General features: G+C 49.0%; 2 protein-coding genes across 2 annotated transcripts in view; both read left to right on the top strand.

The window, feature by feature from the left end:
- The window catches only part of LOC140944712 (lactadherin-like), a 228,011-nt gene that overhangs the window by 129,379 nt on the left and 84,979 nt on the right, over window positions 1-13,653 (top strand). The gene's annotated exons all lie outside the window — the stretch shown is intronic.
- On the top strand, window positions 8,191-9,657 carry LOC140944716 (TNF receptor-associated factor 6-like). Its single transcript, XM_073393836.1, has one exon. The coding sequence runs from the start codon at window positions 8,191-8,193 to the stop codon at window positions 9,655-9,657; it is 1,467 nt and encodes a 488-aa protein (XP_073249937.1).

The raw sequence follows: 13,653 nt of genomic DNA, 5'->3' as shown, positions 1-13,653 counted from the left end.
GGCAATCTCCGTGCCAACCGAGGCATGGTCTTAAATGCATGGGATTGTACACCCCGCGTCGCTTAAAACACAAGGCGAGTTCGAGGTGCTCGCGAGTCATTGGACGCCCGACGACAGATAAAGAAGTGGGAACATGCCATCCATCGGCGGTAGCTTCATCTCGGAATAGGGGCGCCATGGCTTCTAGATGACAATGCACTGAGACATTGTTTAGAAGATGCCTGACGTCGCGAACCGTTTCGTCGTCGCATTCTCCGTCACCACCGACAAACCGCTTGATCGTCGCGGTCTTGTATCTCTGAAACCATTCGGCGTAGTCCAAACACTTGTCGGCATCCTTAACCAATTCTTCTAGGAACGCCGCGTCCTCGATACTGGTCGGTTGAATTGTCAGCGTTGCACAGGCCGTATGCAGGATGCGTCTCCTTCGCATTTTATTTGCATCGTCAGTGGCATGAAGTCTGTTACTCTCTGGAATTGTCGATGAAGGAGCTCGTTGTTCCGTCTTGCGAAGCTTACGGGGTCTCCGTTTGAATTGAAGGTCGCCGGGATCTTGGCAATCGAGGGAACGTGGTGAAGCCTGCACGATAGTATTGGTGATGGACAAATATCGGTCGAATTGATCCCGCGTCGACGGGCAGAGGTAATCGGAACGGTCTGGCGGAAGAATATTCATTCTGTATCTTCTTTGCTCTGATACGCCGAAAACGGACCGACGTGGATCGTCTCTAAAGGGTCTGATTTTCCCAAGAAATTCATTGTGTGGAGTACTTCTTTGCGGACCCGCTCTACTTTGAGACGTTGTTTCTTAGCGTTTTCCAGCTGCGCGCGCAAGTGGTTGCGGTTTTGAATGTAGCAGACGAGCGACGACTGTTGTTCGAGGTCATTGAAAACCATAGACTCTTCACTGTCGATGGCGGTGGTCGACACTTTTTTCATGGCTTGGATCAAGCGTTCAGAGGAATTTTGCGTATACTCGATCAGGTCCTCGTAATATGTTTGCAACGCGGGTAACCGTGGACATTGATCCGTAGACTCGCTCTCGACTTTTGCTCTCCATTGCTCTATCCTTCCGTCGTTGGCTCGTACCAGTCGACTGATGTCCGCCTCGAGTTGTGTCATGGCTTGCTTTTGATGCGACAGTCTTTCCCGTTCTGTACCTAACTCCCTTCGGATGTTACGCTCTTCGGCGATAGCGTATAAGGCTGCAGAATGACGCCTGGTCTCTGCTGCCAGGGGAAAACCGTACCCAATACTCAACATGTTAGAAAGAAGGGCGAGGAACTGGAAGAGTGGCGCGCGCGACTTGAACCACTCATTGTACCTATTATCCACGGTATTGAGCGCCTCTTCAAAATTTTCAATCTCCAAAGGAAGCTGTTTCATGTTGATGATGACTACTTTACGGGACGAGACGCTTATAGGAAACTCGGACTTCACAAACACAGTGTCACAGGCCCTGAAGCTCAAGCGAACCGTTCGCGAATTGAACGAGACACGTGTAAATGTTGAAGTGCTGAAAGAACGTCTAGATGCTGCCGACAGAGCTGCTCGAGATGCGTCCGTGCAACACGCGGCGGACATGGCTCGAGTGGAGGGCCAACGGGACGAACTTTCCGACCTCTTGCGGGATAAGACGGAAGAGCTTGCCGCCGCAACCGAAAGGATTGAAAAGGTTGAACGAGAGTTGCAATCTGCCAAAGACACCATCGAACGATTAAGAGAAGAAGTCGCCATGAGGAACACGGATCCGCTACACGTTCAAGTGCGACACGGTAACGCTTACGACGCCCTACTGGAACAAGCTGTGAAAAACTCTGGGAATCAAAATGCCTTGGTGGAGCTGTATCGCAATATCGAGACGCATACTTCAAACATGAGGTGGCAAACGTTTTTAAACGAAACGGCATTGAATGTTCGCAACCTCTTGTCCATTTTCATGAGATGCGACCTTTCTAAGAAGCTGTCCGAAAAGGCAATGGTGGAAAAAATGTTGGCCGAGACAGAGAGGCTACAACCACCGCTGATCCGATACGCGCAACGGCACTTGGAATTCGAGGAAAACAAGAAGAAGAAACTGACAAAGGTGCAGATGCAAACCTTTCAGACACCATTACAAAAGGCCTTGGAGCTACTGGCCAGTGCTTGGGTAGAAGACATGAAAAAGAATCAGTCAAACGGAGTCGTGTTTTATTGATCAATAAAAGCCACGTCAAACCATGCAAATACAGATGCGAGGCTCGTGTCCCTAGTCCACTCTCTGGGGTCTACAGCCTCCGCCGGAGTTGTGGAAAGCCCACGATCAGTCACATTCATGGCCACCCAACCGGCAAAACTCTTGGACATAAGACGGTTCGTCGAAAAACACGCACAGAGTCGCGCTAGCTGCCCTAGATTCCAGTGAGCAAAGTCCAAGAGTATGACAGTCTTGATACTTTGACTCTCTAGCGGAGCATTGTCGGTTTTCTTACGGTAGACGATCGAAGCCACTTGTCGAATGCGTCGGGTTAAGGTGGCGGACATTTTTGTGTCTCCGGAGGCCATTTCGATCGTTGCTAAGTCGTGTGGCGTCCTTTCGAAATGTGATAGCAAAACACGACGATCCGGAGAATCGGGGGTGATTGTAGAATCGTAGACCATGATATATTCGTTCGCGGGACGTACCATGATGCGTGCGAGCAGATCCAAGGGTCTATATTGCGAGGGGCCAGTGTCAATCACCGTGCGTCTAGGACGGCACATGGCCTCCAACGACGGGAGGAGAATGCGATAAGGACTGAAATAGAATCGTCTGCCGTTCATGTCATGCCTTCTCGCAATGTCGAGTTCCACCAATCGTTCCCAAGCTCGTCGATCAACTTCCGCGAGAGCCTCGTGCAACAAGAAAGAATCCATGTTGAAAAGAAGGTGGAAACAGCGAACAATAGCCCGTTCCTCTTCTGTTGTAGGTCGGTCCACTTCGCACAACAATCGATACTCTTCGTCCGAACCGCCGTCAAATACTGGCATCAGAGTGCCGGGGTCGACAACTCGCGTTGCATGGAGAACGTGTCGGCGCTGGGGCGATGGGCGACGGCTTCGTCTCAAAAGGTCATCCACCCATGTCAAAACTTCCATGCGACCTAGCCTGATGTCAGCGATAGATTCCTCTTGGTCGTGCAGGGAATTGACCAGTTCCCTCTCAAGTGATTCCCAGAAATCAAGTCCGCCCGTCTCGACCCAACATTTTCCTGTTGTCGACGTTTTGCCTTTATTTTTTTCCATGGTTTTCCACAACCACGAGACGGCCTTTGTCCAGGCCGCAGGTTTACAAGTTTGAGGAACAAAGACTCGAAGGGATGACCGAAGTATATCGGGACGAAAAGAAAACGCAGGACCCATACTTCCACAACAGGATCTAAGGCCTCCATTCGTTCGCGGATGTAGGACGGACACGTAAAAGGGGTTAGGTTCGACTCCCAGAGCAGAGACCTGAGTGGCCTTAGAGGGAGATTTGGAGTCTTTAATGGAGATCACGGTCGCGTGCAAGGCAGACGTGGTCTTTTTTTTGCCTTTTCCAGACGTCGATCCGCTCAGCGTTCTCAACAGAAACAATTCGTTGCCCTCGATAATTCGTTGGAGATCATAGGCGCCATCTCTTATTTTGTCTGCTGGAACAAGACTCGTACTCATCGTCGCTGTCTTCGCTGCCGTCGTGTTCCGAGTCAGTAAGTACTCCTTGGGCGGTAGCAACGGGTACCACGGGTTGAGGTACGATTACAGCTTGCCCTGTTCGATATGGGTCGGTATCGCGATATTTCATGGTTATATCGACAGCTCGATGACCAGTGTTGCACATCAACCATAGTTTCATGCGCCCCTTGCGAAGAATGCGATCCATGAGATGAAAATTACTCAGTCCCATGGATTGCTGGATCGGATGCAGAGGTGCCATGGGTAATTGCTCTCGAGACAACCACGTTGACAACACCTGGTGGACAATAAAACGTTGCAGAACGACGCTTTTCACGGGAACGGAATCTTCCTCCGTGGGATCTACGGCAGCCACCAAACTTCGGGCAAGACCTTGTCGCGTGCCCACGTCAGTGACGCCTTTGGAATATTGTACACCCAATATCGTCCTCGTCACCTCTACCTGATACAATCTTTCGAACATGTCGTAATTCAAAGCATTCGGACGCACGTTCAAGTGAGAGCCCACGTGATTGCTGCCCTCTGGGAGTTGGTATCGCACGGGTAAGTCCACGGTTTCGCTCCCTCTCCCGCTGGCATACATTTGTAACAACTCTTCCAGCGCCTCGTTCTTCTCTTTAAGCCTTTGCCTGTCGTGATTATATCGAGTCTTGAGGCGGTACAATTTATCGGCCATTTCCTGGTGCGTTCTCCGTACTGTGCTTGCCAAGAATCCGCTGCCACTCAACTCTTCGGCCCCTCCAAACGCATTACCCTCGGTCGTCATGACAGCCGCCAACTCTGCGAGTCGCATAGCCGTAGAGGTACCCTGGTTGATCTGGTCGCGGAGCATGCGTTCTCGGAGTTTGGCCCTATTTCGCTCAATCTTCTCTTCCTCGATCACATCATCGCTTTCCTTGCGCCCTGGCATCTGTGAAGTAACAATGTATGGCCGAGAGGCGATCATCAGCGAACGGTCGTGTGCGTGGCGAAGACGTTTCAGTTTCTTGTGCAAAGGTAGAAGCATGGAGAGATCACTATTAGGACATTCCTCGTCGGTCAAATGACGAAAAAAGAACAATTCGAAGGGTCCCGTGTCCGTCTGTTGATCTATGCCTCGACAGAGATATTTGCCCGACGGTTGGAGACGCACCACGACAAATTCAAGGGGCACATACGGAACGACTCGACCACTGTCGTCGAGCGTCTTGTACCCTAGAGGCGTAAAACCGTATCTGATGAAATTGAGTGTTGCCTGGTTGATGCAGCGTTCCAGGTGCGGTAACAGTGTCGCTTCAAAATCATCCCTTAGGTTATCGATCTCTTTCAATTCGGCCTCTATCGTTTCGTCGTCGTCGTCCGTAGAGTGTTCACTAAATTGGCGAACCAGTCCTTGGAAAAACATGTCCATTGGGTTTAGACCGTTTTTAATTAAAACGTCGATACAACGCCGCACGTGATGATCTTCCTCGGAGAACTTTTTGAGTTCCTTGGTGTAATCGGTAGGAAACACGAGCACCATGCACCCTCCCTGTTGTTTCTGCAATTCATCGCGATGAAGCCGGTATAGATCCGCAACGGCTCTTTGGCGTCTGGTTTCTAACAGTGTGTTGGCATAGACCACACCGTCGACAACAAAAGAACTCGGTACCGTCAATCTCGTTTGGAAGTCTGCCATTTCTGTAGATCGCTGATGCCGTCGCGAAGGTAAATGGCCATGCCGACGCCGCAAACCTTGCCCCAATAAAGGCCTCGGTTGCTACCCATGCTCTGGACGATGAAAAACTCAACGGCGACGTTACAGAGGAGACTGACCGACATCATGGCAAACGTCGTCAACATGTGATGGACGCGACCGTGAAGGAGAATGTACACGAGGTTACAAAACGTGTATTCCGACATTGTCACGAACGTGCACATGCAAACGAGAATGGGTGTCAGTGTGGGATTGATCGATCGTAAGCGGTCAGGCACGGAATCTCCTCCAACGTCGTCTGAGCGATGGTCAGCGGCACCGACGTGTACCACTAACGCGGTCAATAACGCAATGATGAAAAACGCGACAACTTGCTGAAAACTAGACAGACGTTTTCGATGACTGGTTTCGTTGTGCACTCCGTGCAAGGCGTGAACGAGTTCGAAACTCGTACCCAACATTTCCTCGGTGATTACCAACTCGAAAGAAATTCTTTGTCGATTAGCTTTGTCCGGCACCTCCGGCAAGCCCTTGTAAATGGTATTGGTAGATTTTGGCGTTGGTGCACGAGTTTCTGGTCTCATACGTCACCCCAATACAGAGCAAAAGAAATGGATGAGGTAATGCTGGATTATTAGAGAAAGAAGAAGCCTTGAGTTGTACCCTTGTCAAGGCGGACAAAGCCATAGAAGTCACCACCTCCTCGCTACCTTCCAAAACATCCACGAGAACATTATGCCATCTTGACGCAATAAAGACGAGGGTTCAGGAAGGACTAGAAGAAGTGACCAAACAGCGAGTGAAGGCCTACAATAGCTTATCCCTCTCAGAGGTGATGCAAACATCCGTGTAATAGTAATGGTAATAAACAAAAATATCAGTGCACCACCAGATTCTCGATGCATTCTATGCCCATCTTATTGTAGCATCTTCTCCAGTTTACTGGGACTCGCAGATGAGGTCGATTACAAGACAAGTGATCCACGCCGCGCTTGTCTCTAAGGCGGCAATGCATCGTCTCGACCAATAGACGATATACTTCCATAGACCACTCGACGTTGTCAAGGCACATCGCGTGAGATGGGTAGTGGTCGTTCAACTCTGAGAGCGTCTTTATGAGCGGTGCAAATTTCATCAGACGACAATGCTCACGAGATCCGGAGACGACTGGGCCGATGGGTAACACGCGCAGTAGTGGGGTGGAAAACTGCAGCACTCCTTTGTTGGGGTAATTTAAGGCGAACGGAGCGGGTTCCGCAAAAGCTGCCATGAGTTCTCGCCTCGGACGCATGGCTTGAAGCTTCAACAGGACTTCGTCGACGCGTTGTTTCGTATCGACGGTCATACCACGTCCAATAACCGTATCCACGAGGACGGTTATTCTGACCTCCCACAAGTGCGTACCCCATAACTCGTGAGCAATGCATGCGGCGACAAACATAGAGGTATCGTCCACTTCCGCCTCAATCAACCGTTGGAGTTCCGGAATCTTCTCGCTCGCGGTCCATCGCCCGGTCTTTAGTCGCGTCGTCAACAACTCGATGCAAGGGTTCGACCATCCGTCGGACCGATCTCGACCGTCTTTCTTTATGCGCCAATCTTTGCCCGATTCGATTAGCTGAGCAAAGAGGATTAAGAGTTTTTCTGCAGGTAGGTCTTTCAGATCATAGAAGCCTTGCTCTTCACTCGTAGTAGCATCCACGACGGTCTCCATCGGGGGTAGATCCAATCTTTTACAGGTGCCGGTCTTGGACGCAGTAAATTGCAAGAATCCGTCTTCCCACACTTTAAGCATAGATTCGGGACGGAATGTGGAACACGTCAAGTTTCGACTGGCCGCCAACACAAAGTCTCTGTACGATCGGGAATAAAAGTAAGCAAAGAATATCAACCTCTGCCTTTCGACCGGCATGATTTTCGTGCGTTCGGGTTTTTCGATCTTCGCCGTTTTTTGCTCTTGTCGGTTTCACGAGCTATTTGTACTGCTGCTAGTTCAATAGCTGGTTTCACTTGGGCATAAAACCAACCGTCGTTGCGTCTTATGATTTTCTTGCGGATTCCACCTGCGTAGCTTTGCAGTAGGACTCCGCGGTCGCATTTGGCCAAGGTCAAATAGGTCTTGAGCTGAATGATCTCGTGACGACCAACGGCTCGAAAACCATGCCGGCGATGCTTGATCTCCAAAATGCACGTCCTCCCCTTCAGATCGCGGAAGCTGGCATCGACTCGACCGATCAAGTGCACCCTTAAAGACTTGTTTTTCGGGTGAGTCCACGCTCGTTGGTAGCATCGCTGTCTTTCGCGAAATTTGTAGGCAAACTTTGCCTCTAATTGGTCGATCACCTCATTCTCCATTGCTTTCCCTAGTTCGGTGTCAACGAAGGAAGAAATAATCCGCTTCGTGAAATTCACGTTCATGCCTCTGGCATCGGCTTCGATGGCACCCTCCGATGATGTCAGCAAATCCTCACCCTTCTTTCCATCCGTAAACTTCTTTGGGCAGCTCTGGAGTCTTTCGACAAAACGTCTTGACGCGGGAAGACAACGCAAAGCAGCAAATTCGTCGAACCTTCCATGCGACGAGGATTTTCCAGGGCGCCAACGGACTCCTCCTCTACGTCGAATTCTCTCAAGCGCAGCCCGTCTAGAATCAAAAACGTTCAGTTGAAGAAGTGCAGCTACGTCGGTAACTGCCACATTTACGAACCTCATAATGTCTATTGTTGCCTTGATTTTTTTTTATTGTTAGTGTGTGATAGATTGACTACTCGGAATACTCACGGGCTCGATCTAACCCCATATATCTCTCGAAGCATACAGGAATGTACTTAAGCCAGGCGTCAGCACCCTCTGGATATGACGAATATTTCGATCCACCACTGGAGGCAAACCACGAATGTCCGATCTGTCTTTCGGGGCTGCGAGAACCGATGCAGACGTCGTGTGGGCACAGGTTCTGTAGAGACTGTATATTATGGAGCTTCAGATCTGTTAGCCACTCGTGTCCCGTGGATAACGAAAGGTTGGACGAGAACTCGCTCTATCCCGACAATTTTGCTAAGCGAGAAATATTGTGCCATGACGTTTTCTGCCGAATGAAAAAGGAACATGGGTGTACGTGGAAGGGACCCCTTAAGACGATAGATGATCATATGAAAGTCTGTGCTTTTGTCGACATATGTTGTCCCAAGAATTGTGGAAAACAGTTACAGCGTAAAAACGCGAAACAACACTTGGAAACCGAGTGTCCTAACAGAACCACACCATGCGAGCACTGTGACAAAGAGGTACACTGGAATGGCCTTGAGAATCATTTTCGAACGTGTCCAAATTTTCCGGTGTCGTGTGGACAATGTGGACGACAAAACATTGTGCGAAAATTGATGGAACATCACTTGGACAACGAGTGTCCCGAAATGGAAATCAAATGTGCTTTCAGCGTAGTGGGTTGCACATTCGAGGGAAAACGAGCCACTGTGGAAAAGCATGTCGATGATCAACTCGGAAGTCACGTCATGGACTTAGCAAAGACGTTTGGTGCTTTCATAGCAACCCAGAATTTGGGAACTGAATCACGGTACAATTTGCCAGAAAACGTGAGTTGCGTTGCGAGGGCCAACAACGTAGCCTATTCATGCGACCCAATGGCACCGCGTCATCAACAATTGAAAGAAAGTAACGAGCTGAAGCGTAGGATCAGTTTTGTTTCTGGCGAAGTCGAAAACCGGGAATACGCCCTGAACGGGCCCAGCTCGAGGCGCCAAAGACCCCTGCTAGACCTCGATGCAGTTGTTTGGCAACTTGAGACAAAATTACTGGAATTCGAAGGCCGTGTCTGTAACGGAACGTACATTTGGAGGGTAGAAAATTACCGACAGCGTCGACAAGACGCAATCGCCAATACGATGTCAGCCATGTATAGCCCTCCTTTTTACACCAGTTTGTACGGCTATAAGATGTGTCTGAGGATGAACTTGAACGGTGTGGATAGTGGCTTGGGGAAACATATTGCCTTATTTGTCCACATGATGCAAGGGGATTATGACGACATTTTGGAATGGCCATTCTTCGGGAAAAAAATCAACCTCTCCATCTTGGACCAGTCGAAGCTTCATTGTCATATAAGTGAAACTTTGGTCGTTGAAGACGACCTTATTGCTTTCCAGAGGCCCACTGATCGTCGTAACTCTAAAGGGTATGGCTACGTCGAGTTTGCCCCCATTGACCATATTCGTGAACCTCGGCATGTAAAAAATAATACTATGCTTGTTCGCGTTCAAATTTTTTGATTAAGGTTTAATTTCCATTATACATACATACATACATATATATATATATATACATACATACATACATACATATATATATATATATATATATATATATATATGTATATATATATATATATAATAATATAATATAATATAATATAATATAACACAGTATAATATGGTATAATAAACCATACTAGACCGGAGAAAACAATCGATATCACTTGCAAAGTGTATTGAAATGGCTGTTTTATTGTCTTTTACACATCGAGGGACTAGTGAAACTCGTCATCGGATGAAGAGACCAGCGTTTTTTCCGCCATACTAGAAATCAAGTCATTTGCAAAAGACGCCAAGGCAGGGATGACTTCGTTAATCCACCATGGCTTGTCAAAGGCGAGCGGTAAATTTATGAAGAGTTTTTCCCCTTCGAATAATTCGATAACGTACCCTTGCTGTTTCTGCGCGAGAAAGAGATAGGTTTGCAGCTGAGCAAATTCAGTGGGGCTAACATTGGGTTTTCGTCCAAAACGCGTCTTGATCTCGACAACTCTGTCTATTTCATCCAGGCAATCAATGCGCCCCAGAATAACTACCTCGACTTGTTCGTCAGAGGATGTCCATGCCAGTCTCTCGTACGTTTTTTGCGTCGAACTACATTTGCCAATGCACGGGTTGGCTTCGGCGATGTCGATGGCCAGCATTTCGCTGTTTTTGCCCATTTCGGTCCTAACAAAGCCCCGCGCCATGTCGACCAACTCTGTTCGACCCTCGTCTGACAGGGACGTTTTTAAACGAGCGACTAATTCATCAAACTTCGCGTGATCCTTGATGCTGTACTTTTGCCTTCGAAATTCGCGACCACTTTTCGTTAGACCTATGGCCTTGAACAAATCCAAAGGTGGACGACAAGTATCTGGAATACCAACTTTATCGATGCGTTCCCACACGCGTTTGATGACGTCGAGGCGAGAACAATACGGATTCAATCCGAGGATGCTACCTATCTCGGTAGCGTACAGGCGTATCTCTTGGCGAGCTTCGCTGGACGATGTGCTGTCGGCCATGAAAGCTGACGATACAGTTATGATGAATCGGTGACGGTCAGGGGAAGTCGTCCGTCGACAATCACGTTCAAAGATACAAATTGCCAGCCGATGGCCAGGATAACCGCCATCACCAAGTCGTCGCGAGTAGAAGATGTTTTCCCCGAGTAACAGTCTCGCGCCGCGTGATAGGTAAAAGAATCCATCTGAGTCACCAGTTCTTTTAGAGTAGCCCGAATAGATTCCTGGGTCGGAACGAGTTCACTGAGATCAGGCAAGACAACGTTGGCGATGCCGTCGTGTTGGAGCCCCCTGGGATGATCCAGATGAGCCACGATCTCCGCCACCGATTCACCTGCAGTCTTGAGAATTGCATAGCGTTCTTTGATGATTTCGGTCATAGTGGAGAATTGGTCCACCCAGTATACGCATCTGACAAGTGCCGATAAGGTGTGTTGTACGAGGGACTTCTTTTGACGTGTTGTTATCCCTGGTAGGACACTGCCCTCTACGCTTCGTGTCTTGACCATGTTGATCGTGCGACCCGTGTTGACATACTTCATCTTAATCTCCAGTTCTAGCGCTCGGCACAGATCCTGTGTCAAATTATTTTCGATCCAGATGGTGATTTCGGCCCGCTTAAGAATCGGATATAACCGTTCGATATTTCTCAGATTGTAGAGGATCAGGTCACGGTGAATGGCCGTCATGTACCCTCCCTCGTGGGGTTCGACGTTGTACTGATCGAGTGCCACAACCTAAACGAAAAAACAAAAAACAAAAAAAACAATCATTGCTTTGCCGACCATGCAGCAACCACCGAGAGACGCAGTAAAAGCCACAAGGATCCTTTGTAGAGATCCCGTGCAACTCTTTCATCCTACGCAATATGACCGCGACTGTGTCGCCAATCGCGTCGAAGAACTCGTGCTAGCTGTTTACGAGTTACAGCGTAGACACAAGGCTTCCGAGCTCAGACACGCCGCCGAATGCCATGAGACCGCCATGTGTGTATTGGGCTACGATCATCCTCTCGCGCGTCTAATGGAAGACGACGTGGATTCCACGGTAAGACAAAAGACCATCGAATATTTGACTCCGAGTGATGCAAGGTCGTCACTTCCTTCTAACACCGCCTCTCCGTGGACGGATGCCCTGGCGGTCGTGTGTTGTGAGGCTGGGAAACCCCGTAAATTCGCTATCCTCGTGGAGGCATTGTGGCATTCTTCGGCAATCAAGACCGAGCGCGGTACAATCTGGATACTGTGGCTCTGTGCATTATCTTGCTTAGTTTTCCCCTTGGATGAGACCCACGTTCTAACTCGGCCGCTGATCGACAGCGTGATTTGCACTCTAGCGCACAAAACTCCGCCAACGTCCAGTTTCTCACCAATTGAGGAATGTGTTCTGACGATATGCTTCCTGGCATCGAGCGGAGACGAGTGTGGAAGGCTGGGAGTTTGGTCGTCGGAAAACCTTCAAGACGATCGGGATCTCCGTCTTGAGGCTCTTGTGAAAAAACTACACAGTCAAATGGCCGTTGGAAAAGCAAACTGCCAAGAAGGCAATGAGCTACTTACGTAAAAACATTGGTGCGTCGTCTTCAGTAAAATGCATAACCCGATACCACTGGTTTTACTCGCTGCCTGGACGGGATCGATGACTACTGCCACGGTTTGCACAGTGTTGAGCACCTCGTCTGTCAAGTCCATACGACGGTGTCGGACTACCTGGGCGATGAGGTTGGCCGGAAACACTGGTTGTTTAATTGCACCCTCGGCACAGGAGTAACCCATCACCTCTCTTTGGTAATAACCCTCTACTAACATTTCCATGACTCGCTCTACGAGCCCTTTCCGACCTGGTTTGAGATCGATGTGTCCCGGTCGTAGATAGAAACGATGAACGCACGTTTCTGTTTGACCTGCGCATGCATCGCACACCATGGATTGGTGAATGCTGTAAACGTCCGGAAACTGCATCAACCGCATCAACCAATGGCCACTCGGCATAGTGGAGCACAACACGGTCATGACCACCTGACGATTGATGAGATAGGCCATGGTCGATGCCACGGATTCTTTCCGGTTGAAACCGGCCTCGTCGATCACAGCCACGTTAGGGGACTGGCCTCGCCCGCTCTGCAACAAATTAAAAAAACGACCAATAAAAAGTCACATTATGTCTTAATTGATTTATCGTTATTGTTTCTAGTTGGCAAGATCAGATCATCAATGAAAAACAGTCATGACAAGCGCAAACGCAACGACAGCGACAGCCACAGCAGCAACATCAACGGGGATGACCCAATCGTCGTGGATCGAGGCCACGGTCGACATGAGTCAGGCTATGCGTCCATCGCCCCCTGTTAATCTGTTACAGCAAGTCAAAAACCATCGCGATTGGGTGAACGACGAATACGTATTACGGATGGCAAGACAGAAATTTGGAGTGTTCACCAGCACGCTCGTGACTGGAGCGGCAAGATCCGAACAATGTCTTGCAAAGGACTTCGTCTGCGTTCACGAACCGCTGGGAGTGTTCGCGTGTCTAAAACACATGGTCGTGCATAGATGCAATGAGTCCTGGCAGCAGGTTAAAAGATGGATTGACCTTCCCGATGGCGAGTCTTCGTTGCGATGTCATAAGATTATGGTGGGTGCCTCAAACGAGGTCAGTTGGTGTTGTGCCGTTTCTCGTAAACTTTTACCCGATACCACTGCTCTCCAGATGACGATATCTTCCGTGACCACATTGAACGATCTGGGAGCGGTTGTATACGGAAAGGGACAGCGAGAAGACAATGCATACTCAGCAAGGCTTATTGGCGGTTCGGTGAGGCGGTCTGGGAGTCAGAAACGGTCGTTTGACGACGCCTTTGATTTGTACACAAAAAGACACGATTTATTGAAACAGACTATCAATGCCGTAATCACAGCTTTGGTAGATACACAAAAACGGACAAATT

The sequence above is a fragment of the Porites lutea genome, chromosome 7 (genome assembly GCF_958299795.1).
Source record: "Porites lutea chromosome 7, jaPorLute2.1, whole genome shotgun sequence".
In the NCBI taxonomy this organism is placed as follows: domain Eukaryota; kingdom Metazoa; phylum Cnidaria; class Anthozoa; order Scleractinia; family Poritidae; genus Porites; species Porites lutea.
The sequence above is the reverse complement of the archived record's forward strand: the minus strand, read 5'-3'. Positions and strand labels throughout refer to the sequence as shown.

Bases quoted from the DNA above. Each gene is read 5' to 3' on its own strand.
- LOC140944716 (XM_073393836.1), top strand. From the start codon at position 8,191: ATGTACTTAAGCCAGGCGTCAGCACCCTCTGGATATGACGAATATTTC.